This window comes from Wasmannia auropunctata, unplaced genomic scaffold (genome assembly GCF_000956235.1).
Source record: "Wasmannia auropunctata unplaced genomic scaffold, wasmannia.A_1.0 LD336046.1, whole genome shotgun sequence".
Taxonomy (NCBI): domain Eukaryota; kingdom Metazoa; phylum Arthropoda; class Insecta; order Hymenoptera; family Formicidae; genus Wasmannia; species Wasmannia auropunctata.
The window spans coordinates 697521-714528 of NW_012026844.1; the positions used below are offsets into that span (position 1 = coordinate 697521).

A 17008-nucleotide genomic window follows, 5' to 3' on the forward strand; every position below is an offset into this window, starting at 1 on the left:
CTCTATGTATATATGTATATAATGAGAATGCAATTAATTAACAATTTTTTACTACAAATATAAGAAAGATTAGATTTTAGAAGATATTGGTATCAGAATAAGAGACATTATACTATAATTCTACACAACGATTAAGGACTACGTTGTCAAGAGCGGAAAAATGAAGATGCGTTATATTTATTACGAGAACCATCCATTACTTTTTCTGGAATTTTCAAATTATAAGCGATAGTTTGACAGTTACAAATCTCCGCGTAATCTGAAATAAATTCGAATTTATCCTCGCATTTCAAATCTTTCACCTACCGTCATCGTGGGTTATTTCTACAATAGTTTGAAAGGAATGATATGGATTTCGTAGTAGTCAAAAGAGCTCGAATAATCAATTTCGCTCATCCTCTTTTGCTACATCCCACCACCTATCCTTGTCGCAGCTTTTTTTCCCCATCATCTGGAACGTTGCCGGATGACCCATGGCGGTCTCGACCCATAAAAGCCGAAATAACTCTCCGACCGGACCCCCTTCGACTCGACGGCGGACAATATCGAAGAAGAGGAAGGAGCTGGGGGAGGGGGGTGGACGGGAGTGTGCCGACAACGTAGAGGAATCGGAGGGGGTGGTAGAGGGCTCCTGTAATAAATTCGCAATTTCCTTATTACGGGTAATGCTCCGGTCGGTGGGTGCGCTCGCATAAATATCCCGAGTTCCGGTGATCCCGTGACTTCCGGTCAGCCGCAATGACTTACGCCGGGTCGCGACGAACGAAGGAGGATGAGGGAGAAGAGGCGAGGGGGTGGGAGGGGGGCAGAATCGCTCGGTCGCCGGCCAACGAGCCAACCATTCACCCCGACCATCCCCCGTGCCGGCTAACGTTCCGTGTGCTCGTTCGCGAAAGAGGGCGACGCTCGCGATGGAATTTGTCCCCGGCCTCGGTTCCGCCCTCGGATGACCACTGATAAATTTAGTAGACTTCTCTTTCTAATCCGGCTCGGTTTCCTCTGTCGCGCTCGCTCGTATCCGGCTGTGCGCGCGCGCGCTCCTCATTTCCCGCTATCATCCCGTCCTTCACCTTTCTCCCTTTTCCATCCTGTTCCTCGCCATTTTGTCGAAACAGAGCGGGCTCTAAACTGGATTTGAATATTATCGATGGATATATCCAAAACACAGATATTTGCTCCATTTGTAAAAATTTCTTGTCTTGATCTCTCGAGTCTTCTTACGTCCCGAACCTTTTGGCATCAAACAAGAACCTGCTATAAATTTATTAAGTAGTTTATTGTATAAAAAAAATTGTGTCTGTGTGGCAGCATTGAGGTATTTAAACGTGATAGCAATTATACGTAATTATATGCAAAGAACAAAATATTTATTAGACTAGCCACGTCGATTATAAATGCGCGAAACGACATGTGGCTGTCGAATACGACACGATCATTAAATTATTCCAAGCAGCTCGATGAGCGCTTTTCCATAAAACATTATATTCTCGCGTAACTCCCTGATGTGCCGAGACCTCGCCGCAATCTGTTTCGTTTATCGCGACCGTCTGCCCGGTCGCGAAATCGGGGATCGTTTCACCCTTGAGAGACACGGCGCTTTCCGGCTTTCCGCTCCTAAGTATCCGGTGAAATGACTTTTTTTTCTCGCGCGAGACCCCGGCCGTTAACCCGCGCCGGAGACGGTGTCGAAGAAAGCGGGTCTTACGCTCCAATAAAACAAGCAATATCGCGATGTCCCGGACGCCCGAAGGGGGGTCCTACCGAGGTTATCCCGCCGCCTGGGGTTCGAGGGGACCCGCGAGAAGGAAAGAAAAAGAAGAGAGGGAGAGAGAGAGAGAGAGAGAGAGAGAGAGCGCAGCGTATATTGCTCTCGGATCATCGCGCCTGCATCGCATTAACGGGGATGATATCACCCTTTTGCACACCCACGTGGATGCGCGCGTGCGCGCATATTCTTCTTTGTACAATATGGACCGAGCGAGAGCGATGATGTACGGAACGCGCACGCACTACGTGGCGGACTTCCGTTCAATGGGATCTCTTTGTGTCGCCCGTCGAAATGCGGGCTTAAAAAGGCTGCATTCCCGAAAGGTGAAATAAGTTGGGATATCCGCATGCGCGGTGTCACACCACGGCGCGATTAGTATTCGCGATGAAGAACGTGAACGTCACTTCATTATTTACGGATGATTGCGTAAAATAATTGACTTAATAATCCGTCGGGAGATTGACATTAACCGACTATTTATAGTGTCAAACGTATAAAGAGCGTAACTAAAGAGCGTAAGAAATAATATAAAAAAAATTAAAGTCAATTTGTCAGCGATTTTTTTTATTTAAAATTTAGTTTATGTATTATATTTTGGTTTTAGCCAAAATATTTCAACTATTGTTGAAATTTAAAATATTAAAGTCAGAGATAAACTTTTTTAATGACTTAGTAATTAAACGCGCCGATTCGAGAATTCTTCCTTGGTGACGATAAAATCAAGAGTTTAAAGTAAAGTCAAGGGAAATTGGTGAAGCTGATAATCTCTCGAATGATTCTAATCAGACTTATTATTGGTCACGAGCTGAATGTCGTTCGAAACAGTCGGGAGGCGTTGTCGCGACGCGTCTCATTAAAGGATCCTGTCGTGCAATCGATCTATACGCGTTCCGCGAAGCGATAAATGCCATCGACACACAGGGACAATCGCGTTGACGTACCACGAGCATTGATACCTTCGGGGGTTGGCTGCCAGGAAGGAAGGAAGGCAGACTGGAGAGCGACGTGGCGGGCGTAGCGATAAAGGCCCGATCACGCGTGTAACGCGCGGATTATTAATCGCGGAATAATTTGACGCCCCGGCGACAGAGCCGGCGGCGCGTTCTACGCGCCCTTCTCTGCTCTCTATACCGCCCTCCTTCATCACTCTGTCCTTCTTCGCCGACCTTCCGCATCGGCTGGTGTCGTGCCGAGTTATCGGCCTCGCAGATTTGCGCTAATGTGTCTTCCGATAGTTCATAACGTCGGAATGACGCGGGCGGGATGGGAGATTCCGTGGATCTCCCTCGTTCTCGTCACCGTCGTCGATTTACAGTACCATAAACTCGTAAAGTTATCCATCGTACTTGGAATCCTCGAGGATCCACCACGTTTTGTTGTTTGCAATCTTTTCTTAGAGACAGACAATCTAAATAATTTGATTTTTATTAAAGTATTTTTTCAGAATTTTATATATATTATATCAGCTATTATTAAGCTGATAAATTGTTTGTCTTCATTTTTGAAGAACCGTTAATGAGTGATGAATTAACTGTCGTTTACGATCGTCTATGAAAGATGAATGAAATTAGCACAACTGACTCTTGACACCAAGTCAAATCTCTATAACGCGGCATTTAGCGGGATATTAATATTAATCAAACATTTTAGTAGTATCGATGTAACGTTACAGCTCTCATATGAGATATTCGAGTCCCGTAGGGATTTACTCGCGCGAAATGAGTTACGTCACGGTTTAATCGCGCCTTTGAAAAACGCGAACTTTGGTTCCCCGCGGATCGTCCGTCGAACGTTGAAACGCTTAGAACGGGGAAGAAGGTCCGACCCGATCGGCCGAAATGGTGGAGACCGAGAAATCTCGTAATACGAGCGCACGGAGCGAGCGGGCGAGTGAGCGGGCGAGCGCGCGGAGTAGCTTATGTTTAATGGAAGCTTTCTCTCATCGTCTTTTCGCGTCTTCTTCCCGCTCCTCTCTCGCGTACCCGCGAGGCGTTGTTGGTGGCAACGACGTTGACGCGAGATGGTGGTGGTTGTAGCGGTGGACACGTCATTTATCTTTCACCCTACTACCCACCAACCTCCCTGTGCCCGCGTGTCCGCGTTCTCTACCTCTCCTCACCTCCTACCTCCTACAGCAGCTTCACCGCGTGGCGCCATCTTGGGCACTCCCACTATCTCCTCCTCTTCGTCCCTCTTTCCTTCTTTCCCGCTCAGGCACCGTCGTCGTCGTCTCGATCGCGAGAGGAAACCGGGACTCGCTTCCCCCCTTTCCTCATCCTCCGCCGCTGTTTCTCTTTGTTTCTCCTATTTTTCGTCTCCTTCCTCAGCGCCTCCATTCTGCTCTCCCGCTCCATCCGCCCACATCTCTCTTTCTTTCTCTTTGCCTTCCGTCCTCTTCCTTCTTTCATTACTTCACCTCCGTCTTAACCGTCTAGAATATTTCGACAATTATTCCGGCAGATTCCACGCCTGTTTTTTCGTCCCAAGATGTAATATTTCGTACTCGTATTATTCACCATTTTCCTTTCGTCCGTATTTTCATTTTCAACATTAACAAATGTGAATCCAATTGTGAAAAGCTAGCTAATGAATATGATGTTGCGACCATTTCCTCCTTCTATTTAATAGCGTTTGATTGCAGGTCAATTAAAGGCACGTGAACATAAGTAGATGGGTGATTTAATGGTTAGTCTAGAAACATTGAATCCTAAAGTTTGAATTCATTTAATTGCTCGTAATTAATATATAATTTTCTATCCGGATTGCGTATTGACATCGGTGTTGATTATGAGATGCTGCTATCCGAATAGTTGAACATTACGATAGTTGTAGATGAATAAGAAAAATAACTTTCAGAAAAAGTTACACACCACCTTCGTCCTTCCGATCGGTAATATCATAGTAATCTCGATCTGCGAGCTGCAGACATCAAAGTTCCGTATATCGTGAAGTCTCTCTAAAGATCGTTAAAAGCACCATCGACTGGATGCGGCCGCTTCGACGTGCAATTATAGGACGTCCTCTTCCCTTTTTTTTCTCGTTTTTTAATCGGCTTCGAACACGAGGTTACCGTTAATTACGAGCGTGCAGGCACAGAGAGCACTACGAATTTCGAATTACCCGTGGATAGGCTTTGTTCTTCGCTTTGCCATTGTGGCGCTCTCCCCAATCCGCATCGGCACCAGCCCTACCGTCACCATCGCCGCCCCAACCACCCTCCCGGCGGCAGCTTCAAAACCATCCGCTACCTACCGGCAAGCGGGACGCAAACGAACTTTCGGTGACCATTGTCGATCGCACGGATGCGACGCATGGTTTTTTATTTGCATACGTTACACGCGCTCGCGGTATGCATCTACGCGGCAGGATTAAATGACGATTGTGTGTTATGATCGTTAACAAGCATCAAATATGCGGATTACGATTAACTAGCACATACTATTTTATTCTATTTTATCAATGAAATAAAATGAAGATTATCCCTCTTAAATATATTTAAAGATTTAATATATTTTGATTATTATAACGATATGAATTTATTCGCATTATTTACAAACTTTAAAATATGTAAGCCTGAAGAAAAAGTAAAAAAAATAATACGAGCTTTTTGTGTGTCGTAGCTCGTTGTCCAATCGAATAAAATATTTTTTCATAGAGATTTTTTTCTTCTGTTTTCTTCTGTTTCTCTCTCTTTCTCTTTTTAAATGAGTAATGATTTAAAAGATTACGCTGTATTAATTAGAAATCAAAATGAATTGCGACGATGACTATGCAAACACGACGACGATTTCTTTAATTTCTATAAAGTAATTGTCCAGCAAACGGACGTATCTCGCCTGTGAATATTTACAGTATCGAGCTCGACTTAACCATCGGCGAAATCTATCGCGGCCTGACGGCAATTACCCGCGCTTTTGTCCGATCTGACGTAGCAGCGGAATCGACTCGGTATCAGGGAGCGGGCCTCGGCGCGGGTCTGCCGAGTTTTCCGAGTCCGAGCACGTAGCCCAGGGCCCTCTCTCGTGGAATATTAGCTTGGTAGCGGATTCGAGCCCGCATAGGGTCGAGCTTGCGAACGACAGACGTGCATACCGTATTAAGCCCGCGGGGACTTTGCCCGACTACATGCACGACGCGTACCGAGCCCACGTTGCTATACAGGGTGGGTATATCGGAGACACTCGAGTTCCAGCGAACAGCGCGAATCCAACCTCGGAGAAACGGCGATTATTTCAGTGTCGAGAAATAGATAGCCCCCTCGATCTTTACTGATGCTATTAAAGCTTTCGGGCTTTAACGATACCATTCGAGTGTGGAGCCCAATTTCGCGTATAAAGTAATCTTGAAATCATCTAGCTTGAGAAATTTGTTAATAAATAAAAAAATTTTTTTATGACCATTGGAATTAAAACTTGTAAATTACTGTTGGAAAATAAGTCTTCTTTATTTTTTTTTCACAAAGTACATGATTTCTGGTATGCTGTATACATGCGTGTCGGTGGCAAAACGAAAGGCACAAGCACGTGCACGGACGTAAAATTGTCCGTGCGACGCTTCCGCATATCGGTACGCGCTTGGCAAATACTTCGGTATTCATGAATCCTGGTACTCGCCCACGGGATATGTACGCTCGGTCTGCCAGTCGAGGTTCGGTCGGTCCAGGCAGGAAACTCTGGACGTTCCCGCTCGAAAACCGATTCTTTTTCCGTGATACTAGCTCATAAAGTTCCGAATATATAAATCTAAGATTACAAGAAAAAATAAAAAGAGAAAATGTAGTTAAAAATTTTTGTGTGAAAAGAGGAGAAGAAGAATGAGATTTTAAACGTCCGCCTTGTCACTTTTCGTATCCCTGATTGTCTGACGGTTGCGCCTTTTTCCCCTCTCGCCATGGCTATGACAATTCCACGGGAAAATATGTAAAGCAAAACGTCGGCGATTTGCTCCGCTCTCTTTCCTCGCGGCGTTTCGCGACGTCGTTCTCGTTTGGGGAGATACATCCAGGGATCTTCTCGGCAGGAGAAACTTACGTATATCCACGCTGGATTTACGCGCGATATATTTGTTTTAAAGTCCCGGATTCCCGTGCTCCGTTTATCCCTTCGGCAGTATGACTTCGCCGTTTTCGTCCCGGGTTCTACTGTACCCCTCCTGCTGTCGCCGTCCTTCCTTTCTGTAGATGTGCTGTTCCTCTTCCTCGTAGTCGTGTATTTATGAGGGCGGGATGGCAGAAAGGAGGGAACACACGCGCAGAAGTTATGGCCCGAATAAGTGCTCTCGACCTGAAACAGAGGTTCTCAGTAGAAGACGGAAGTAATATTAGAATCTCGCAAAAATGAAGAAAGAAAAAAATAAAAAAAGAAATGAGAAAGATATGTATTACATTAAAGTGATTGAAAGTAAAAATGGCACATGCATTGTTCCACAATATATAATATCTATTTTTTTCTTTCAATTTATTTCAGAAAAATAACAGGTCGTCCATTGAAGCGTGTCGTCCGACTGTTTGTAATTTTGATTATGTAAGAGATTTATCTCGAGATTTTTTTATGTGTTTGACTGTTGAACATGATTGTTTGAAAAGTCCGAGCTTTGTTTCGAAGTTGCACGTGATTTCGAGAATTCCATTTACCGAATTGATCGCGCGTTTAATCCACCTGGTTGAATGTTCACGGGGTCATGATAGGACTTCGCGATTGCCTTTGATGTCGATCGTCAGAGTACGAAAACCCGCCATTGTCAAGATTGTTGGCGAAGCTCGTGTCGACAAGTCTAGGGGGGGTGGAAAAGGCGCCGCTAAGGTATGGGCGAGGCTTCGCGACAGTTTCGGCGTTCATTAAGCGCGAAGAGACACCGGCGCGCGCGAGATGAGGGGGCGCCATTGAAAACCGACTTACACGAGCCATGGCTTCGCTATGTCATTATTTCGAGCAACGGGAAACGTTACGAGAGGAAGAGTCGGGAGATTTATTGCGTTTCGCGTTGCAAGCTCCGCGAAGAATGTTACGGCTGCGGAAAGCAGCTGGCGTCTCGCGCTCGTGCGAGCGAGCGGAGTAATATCGACAGTTGAATGGCTGCGAGCGGAAACGCCCCTGCGTCGGAAGCGCGTTTTTTGAGGTATTCGAAGCGGGAGATCTGGTAATGAATCCTGAAATTCGGCAAAATGCGATGATAGTAGTTTACGCAGTGAAAAGGTGTTCAAGAAATTATATATATAATCTATAATTTACTAATTAATTTGATTAATTAACGAGATATTTTTAATTGCAAATGATTATGTTAATAAATTCGGAGTGATAGAGAAAAAATATACCATGAATATTTCTCGGAGAAAATATAAAATTAGAAGAAAACGCGATAATTCTCAAATATTTTCAGAAATTATACTAGTTTCTCGTAATTATACGAGAAACTAGTATAATTTCGTCGAAGATGTGCACCTCTCAAGGAATACCTTTCTTATTACAAAGTAAAGTCGCAGAGAGAAGAAAAATTAAGTAGAAGCGACGTTGCCGGCCGTATTGTCGGCATTGGCCAATTACCTTCCTTTTCCGCTGCGCTCTTTCCTTATCACTCGAATTTTCTGTCTAACCGTAGATAGATGGAGATGGAGGAGGTACTGGAGGGAGGGAGAGGAGGAGGGGAGGCAGAGGAGGTCGCCAAGGGACAGGGAAATGGATGAGGAATAGAGTTCGTTCGCTTCGCCTCCCGTTTACTTGCCAGTACTTATTCGCTTTGCCCGTTGAGCGTCGTCTCCTCATTCAGCCAAAGTCTAATTAAAGTGCAGCTGCAAGTTAAATTAAAACACGATAATGTTGCCATGAGAGAGGGGAGAGAGAGAGAGGAGAGGGGATTTACCCGCTGTCGCGCACCCTTTCCTTCTTCTTCTTTCCCCGGTGACCGAACTTAAGCAGTCGCGCTCCAATCGTCCCGCACCATTTACGAGCTCCTCGAAGGAGTTTGGCCGCGAGTTGTTAAACACCCCGACCCGACTTTCGGGCGCACCGCTTCGCACGTGCACTCACTCCTCCCCACATTTCTCTTGCGTAAATAAGTTACGGGCTTTGGAAGAAACTAATCGCGCAATATTCATGAGTGCTATATCAGACGTATTTCATACGAGTGAGAAAAAAAATTTTAGTGCAAAACTTTTGACACCCAAGAAAATAACTTACAAATTTTAATTTCAATACTACTCTAGATTCACCGCTGTTATTTATACGAATCAATTCTCTTAATCTGTATTAGTATCAGTACAGTATTTGTAGCTTAATCTGAGCCAGCAATTTTCAATGAATATTTTTATAATAATAGCACGATAGATCGCTAAGAATCTTCTAATTTAAAATGATAGAATTATTCAATAAGGAGCATCTTCACAGTCATATCGATGACTGACAAGAATATCATAAAATTATAGAATATTCTTTCTCGATTTTAGGAAGATATTTTTGGATGATATGTCTAGATTCTTCTCATCAATAATCTGCGAGTTCGTCCAATTTGGTTGTAGGGACGTCAGACAGCTCGTGTATCACGTCGGGAAAAGAAAAATCGTCGAAGGTCGACGACGTTCCATGGACGAAGAGGGAAGTAAATCGCTGGCAAGGTGGCAAGGAACGGGGTGCGTCGGAACTGGCGGCATTGTGGTCGGAGATAGAGATGGCTATCGGGTCGCGCCGCGCGGTAATTGCCAGGAACTACGGGGGGAAATTAAAGCTGCCCCGGTCTTCCGGCGGTCCATTGTTGGGACTCGCGACACTGTTCCCGGTACCGTTCTATTTATCAGGAACGACCGCCGAATGGAGGGTTTCGGCTGATAGGCTCCGTGTCACTGTGTCACCGGAATCGAAATGCCGCCAGTGTTCTTTTGCTTTTTAGAAGTCTCTTTAATTTTCGTCTTTTACGATTTTATGCAAATATGCACGCATTGTGAAATGTTGTTTATGAGTATGCGTTTGAAGACTGGAAGATTCGCGATATGCGAATCTATAGAGATTAGAGAAAGGAATTTTGATTGATAATTTTGATATATTTTTTACAATTTCCGCTGATAACGTGACAATATTTATCTATATATTTATCTATATTTACATTATGATTATATGATTATATCCCTCAATATTTATCTATATTTACATTATGATTATATGCGAACGATAATTAACATCTTTTGACTTATTTTGCTACAGATTATCAAATAAGATTATTTTTATCATGAGTTTTTTTTTTTATCTAAATTGGAAGTGGCATAACAGCGATGTGTGTGTGTGTGTGCGTGTGTGTGTAGGTATGTACGTGAGGATGATTTATAGGAGGATCACATTGACTGGGAAGTTCCAAAGAAACATAATCATACATATTATCAGATTTATTCATCTTAAATATCATAGGAAACTAATTTACTAGTACAAATAAAATATAATATTAATTTTAGCAAAGCAATTTTCTCTTCATACTCGTCATTATTTTTAGCTTATTATCTTTCGGAATGGATGATTATCTATAACAAATATCTTCATAATTTTTACATTTGAGTATTTGCGAATTTTTTTCGAAGAAGAGGTAAGTGTAGGGAAGAGTTGTATCTTTATCCTTATCGAAGAGGAATTTCCGAAGAAAAGACAATAGGTCTTTTTTATATTTGCATCTGTAAAATAATCCGCAATCGCACTTGTTGACCATTCTTGAGAATAAGCTTCAAATAGTTTGCGAGGTTCTTTTTGTTGCTTTTTTTGCACTGAGAGAAAAGATATTTAGTATTTGTGACTATAGTTGCGTGGTAAAATAATTATGATTTGGAGCTTCTATAATTATTACTGCTATAATAGTAATAATAATTATATTTATAGTTCTATCAAACAAATATATAGTTGGCATAAAAAATGACTATATATTATAATCAAATTATGATAGTTGCAATCATTGTTTTTCTCTTAGCGTGGTCGGCAGCCAGGATTAGGATTATTAGCTCGGTCCGGTGACGTGCATCTTGCCTCTGTGGGGCTATAATGTTGACCACCTTCGCACTTGTATTCTATCTCGTCAGGATATTCGCATCTATAATATTCAATGCAGCCACAAGGATGGATTCTTGTCTTGCCGTTGTCTAAATTTGATTTGCATCGATATTCATCTTCTCTACGTGGTCCGCAATTTCCACCTCTCTTGTCCTCAACGCAAGCTTGACATGTGCGACTAAAACACCAATGAGACGGTTGACAATAACGCAAGTATTTTTGACCGTTTATGCACTCGTAGTACTGATTGCAGGATCCGGGTACATTTATTTTAGTCGGCGGCGGATATGATCCGTCTGAATTCTTCAGGGGGCATTCGGAGCAACCGGCCTGCCATGGCCAGTCACAAACTTGCAGTTCTCTATTATAATGCAGCCTCGTCACAGGATCTCCTTTGATCATTAAGGGACAATCTTGCGCGACACCTTGACCTACATGGCACTTGTAAAATTTCGTGCATTGGTCTTCATGCGGGAGATTGGTTGTGATGTTCTCCCATGGCTCGGGATATGGACATTTTGTGGGAGTGGGGCCCGGGTAGTAATTTTCCTTCGAAACAGCTTGATCCTGATCGGAGTTCGCGGCGCTTACGGCCCAAGTTGCCAGAAAGGCGATGGCGATTACGTACATTCCTGTGCCGAACAAAAAATCACACCGTTATGTTAATCACGATATGTTTGAATCGTGATCGATTTTTGTTACAACCAAATGTCAAGCATTTATATAAATTTTAATTGTTAAAAATTTTTAGCACACATAGCATCTAAATATGTATCGATTATTTTATTTTAATCGATAATTTTATTATAGAAATTTTAAATATTTTTCTACACTTACCCTTCATCGCCTATCCACTGCTTAACCCGAACTTAAGAAACGTATCGTCCGTCCTGTTAACACCTCTCCGATTCGTTAAATATGTGACTGGCCAAATTTAGGCGGATCGGCTTTTATAAATATGCATTACGTTATCGCGAAACACAAGGACAGATCATATCTATTGCAGATATAATTTCCTCGACGAAAAGAAAGATTATTAGTCACATTATTTCGAAGAATTGTTTTGCCAGAGCCAATTGTTGTGCATTTGCTTCCGGCTACGAATAATGAACAATCTTTATGCAACTATAACACCGATCACGAATTAATAGTTCATGAACTATGGCGTAAAAGACTTGAATTAAAAAATTAAATTTTGTATCACACATTCCTTATCGTTTGATTTGATTTTAATCAAGCATGACATATATTTATTATTGATAAAAGATGTAAGTTAATAAGGTAACCTTGAGTATGATTTTTGCTTAGATAGCAATTGGAACTCGTAAAACGTTTTATCATTATTAAAGCTTCCAAAGTTGACGCTAGAATCGCTGACCGCTGGTCTAAAGTTGCTATAATGACGAAATTATATAATTTTTAAATATTTTTCGTCTATATACAACAGAAATTTTATATTTAAGAAAGATACTACAAATATATGTACAAGACATTTTTCCGAGTAAAAATATGCATTTGAAGTTTGTGGAAGTGCAGTAAAAAATGTTTCTATCCATAATTATATAATAATAATAGTATTAAGCAAGAAAATGCAAATAAGTTTCTTTTATGATATTACATTTTAATCTAATTAGATTATATTGCGATTTACGTACATAAATTTTCAATTTTGATATAATTTTTTATTATTGATTGAAACTTTGAAGTTTTGCATGGAAATATTTTATTTGATTTTTTTATCTCAACGTTATTAAAACACATTGCATGCACTGTTACATGCGATATCAATGAAAATGAAAAAAAAAAAATTTTTTTTTAAATGAAGGGATGAGTATCTTAAGACGAATCGCGTTTGAGCGAATTTGACAATCAAGATAGTTGATCAATATTTTTGCGGTCTTTCTTACGTATTGATTATTTTTCATATCGAAGTTCTGCATTATAAAATTTTTTTACGTGCATATGTGCAATCTTCAAGTGATAAATTAATGATAGCGATATGGATTATACTTTGAACATTTAAAGTTAATTGCTCCTGACTATAGAAGTAAAATGTATATGTGGTCTCTGCAAGTGATTCTCTCTCTCTCTCTCTCTCTCTTTCTCTCTGTCTGTCTCTGTCTATCTCGTGGTAAGAGTATCGAACATACAAATGATTTTATCATAATACTTGACGAAAGCGTTACATGTGTATTTAGTCACGAAATAATGAATAAGAGCTCTTTTATTCAACTTGCTTATCGAAATTACCGCTGACATACGTATCGAATCATTTATATCTCGTAATCTATATTCGCCTTGGTGTAAGGTCCAGTCCTTGTCTGATAAAACTTACATTGAATAAATTTGATTGTGACGGCCGTGTATAATAATCGACAAAAGTCTGAGAAGACATATTTCTTATCTAGATTTTTTTCAGATATGGACGTATTTCTTATATATGACGAAAAGCATATGACGAAATATAAGATATCATGCGTAAAAAATGTGAACTTTTAATTTATCAAATTAATTGCGAGCAAAAATCAATTGAAACTCTGTTTGAACCATTAATATGACAAAAATGTTCTCAGAAAGAGATTCGTTTAAATCTGTACTTTAAAAAATAAGATCATAAAGTATGTCTTTTGTCGTACGTATTATTCAGATTATATTACGTATATGTTACCAGATTATGTACGTATTATTCGTATTTGGTTTCTTCATTAGGTCATAAGGGCTATTCAGACGTTTCTATTATTTCATACACGTTTAAAAAAATTAAACTTATCTAATTTCTACATTTGGATATATAATATTCAATTATAATCCAGATTTTGATAATATCATGATTTTTTGGAGACAAAAATTGTGCAATTATTATTTTATTGCAAGAGAAAGATCGCAATTCTACTAAATTTTTATCTTGTTCGCCATTGTCGATTCTCGCGTACCTATACTGTATCGCTATATTCTCTATAACGTTTTATTGCTGCCATGTATATATTCCCATAGCGTAACTAACAAATGACGCGCGTGTCCGAGCTATCCGCGTGTAGGTAGGATCGTCCAGAGGTAGGCGGATATGTACGGGTGAAGTACATTAATCAAACGGTATGATACGTCCTTAACCCTTCCTTGCCCTTTCATCCCCTTCGTCATTCTGTTGCAAGTTCGCGCTACGGTCGAAACGAATTCATGGCTATAGGGCTGCCGCTGCATGGAGTCATCTCTATCCACCTTCCGCTATTCTTTACTCGCGATAATTTATGTATTCTGCATTAACATCCACCTTAAATCGATAGCGCAATTCAAAGTTTTTTTTTCGTTAATTGATTAATAGCGACTTAAATTGTATGAAGAAGAAAAACAAATGGTTTTATTGTACCTATTCAATTTAAAAAAATCATGGTGATGGTAACAGGAGATAAAACATCCTTGTAAAGTTAATACCTAAACTTATTCAAAATTTTAAAATTCGACTTCTTCGGTAGTATCAACAACTGAAATTTCTTGGCACGTCGCACATGCTGAAAAATAAAGCGATCGATTCGGTTTGCCGGTACGGCAGATAACGCGCATGCCGCGCCGCATCAGCATCGGGGATGCGGGATATGTGCGTATACCTCGTCTCGATTCATTATTCCACCTTCATGAATATATCGCGCTATCGTCTTCTGCGCTCGCGCGTAGCTCGGTTTTCAATTTTCCTCCCGTGAACCATCCTTCGAACGTGACGATACATATACACGCGTATTCATAGAGATTCGTACTTATCTATACCTGTATATGTGCTCCGTCATATTTATGTTATATACATACATACTGCATACATATATATATATATATATATATATATATATATATACGTATCAAATTTATATAATTTATATAATTTATACATAATATATATACATTATAGTTATAATAGTTTATAATATTATGTTTGTACATATACACACGATTCATATGAGCCGTACATACCAAAGCACGTGAGTTCACGCGCGTAGCTTGCGAATACGCGAGTATACAGCTAGAGCGCCTCGGGGAAGGGGGGGAGCCGGTAGAGGAATAGATTGCGCGTGTATGCGCTTCTACATACATAGAAACGTGTATATATATATACATATATATATTATATAATACACACATATATGTATATATACATATATTTATATATCCAGATGATACATACAACGCGAAAGGCACATATGTACCGAGCCGCGCGGCTATATACAGGTACATAGTAGAGAGCACAGGCAGGCTGGTTGCGGATAATTCAGGCAATCAGCGTAATGTTGCGGCGGTGAGGACCCTCCAGCCCTCACTACGTATATAATACGGTGCCTACCTACCCGTCCCGGACCAACCGGCGCGGCGCGGCGGTGGGCTTCCAGATACGTAACTGCGGACCCCGAGTATATACGCGGCTCCATCGGCCGGCTATCCCGATGCCTTCTGTGTACGCGACTATAACGCGAGAGTTAGGTAATAGCCTACGCGTGCCTATAGAGTTCTACCGGGTGATCCGGTGCACGACGCGGAGACACTGCGACCGGATTCCGAGACTCGACTTCCGGGACTTGCATTCCATTCTGACAAATCCGGCAGCTCTTTCCGATCGAAAGTGTAGCGCGAAAGCGGCAAGTTTCAGATTTCGGAATCATTTCGATAACTCGCGAAATAATGTAGACTGCGCTACCGCTGCACAGCGTTGAAATTCTTGAAATTGAAGATCCGTGATTATTTCAATTGTTCGTTAATCAGATGAGAGAACTGCAGGCGTACCTACGTGTGCGAGTTGAATCGTGTTTATTACATCGACATGAACGCCTGTGACGTGCAGTTGGCGTAACGACACACGTATCGCGGCGAGGAGGTTGTTTCGAATCGCCTAGATGGTGGACCAAGGGTAGGCCTCGAATGACAATGCATCGAGTACTCTCGAAATGTCCCGGTGCAGAATGCAATCTCCCTCTCGCGTTTCCCCTTCTCTATTCCATACTCGCCAATGTCGATCGCGTAGCTCACGTCTCGCCCTTCTGTTCATCTTTTACTCATTTCCCCGTCCCGATTCATTGATCGATGATAATTTGCCATTTTGATTCCAGATATTCATTATTGATAATATGTCGCCGCTATCGGTTATATAATTTTTTTAAATGTTTCTAATAAAAAATATATGAGATACAGATTAAGATAAATTGTGAACAATTTGAAGTAGACATGTTCTAAAATATGAATTGTAAACAATTTACGTAAAATGAAATTATTTGATCAATTCGTAATGATCAATTATTCAGGTACAATTCAGGACAATTCAGGTATCAAAGAAAAATCTGCAGAAGAAAATAGTATTCATTGCAAAAAGGAATAATCAACTTTTGGTTTTCTTCTCACAATGCATGTAACTTTATTTTGTTATTCTAATTGAAATGAATGGGATTTAGTTGTAATTAAACTAATTTATAGTCTCGAAAGACGAATAATTTCTATCATTCGAGCAAGAAATGTGAATTATTTGATTATCAAAAAACCTGGAGTAGAGTTAAATAAGCATTAATTTAATGTGACTCAGAGATAAAAAAAAGATAGAAACTAAAATCTATATATTGTGTCGATTGTATCAGATTTACTCGTACGAAGTTCGTAAAGATTACGAAAGTTATCTTTCTTGTTGAATTGAGTTCTGATAAGATTAGTTTTGATACTCTAATAATTCTATTCTATTTTGATTCTATTCTGAGAGGATGCAGATAATTTCACAGAATAACAGTTTAAATGAAAGTTTCAAAAGATTAACGTTCTTGTAATTAATATTTTATGTAAACTTTAAGTATTTTTTATTTAATATTTTATAATTTTATATTAATTTTAAATACACATTTGGAAAATTTGTGTTAAATATAACGTATTTTATGTGTCCCAAACGATCTATTTAAATTTTTGTATTAATTTAACGTAAGTTGAATATGTTAGAAAGTAATGCAAATATTATATAAAAAAAATTGATACAAAAATGTAACATTGACACAATTTGCAAGCAACCTGTGGAAGTATATTTTTTCAGTAAAATTACAACACATAACATTTATGATATGTAAGATTAACACGTATTTTATTTATTTCTGTTAGTTTATATTTTAAAACACATTTATTTTTATGTTATTTATTCACTCATAAATTGTTTTATTGTGTTATTTTGACACAATTAGGAATATTGAATATCAATTTAACATAA

General features: G+C 40.2%; 2 protein-coding genes across 2 annotated transcripts in view; one reads left to right on the forward strand and one right to left on the reverse strand.

The window, feature by feature from the left end:
- Positions 1–17008, forward strand: part of LOC105451755 — a 161633-nt gene that overhangs the window by 84130 nt on the left and 60495 nt on the right. The window lies entirely within an intron of this gene.
- On the reverse strand, positions 10125–11736 carry LOC105451735. Its single transcript, XM_011692376.1, has 2 exons — positions 11626–11736; positions 10125–11420 (listed from the first exon to the last, which is right to left on the reverse strand). Exons 1-2 carry the CDS (start codon positions 11630–11632, stop codon positions 10705–10707), a joined length of 723 nt encoding a protein of 240 aa, XP_011690678.1. The 5' UTR covers positions 11633–11736; the 3' UTR covers positions 10125–10704.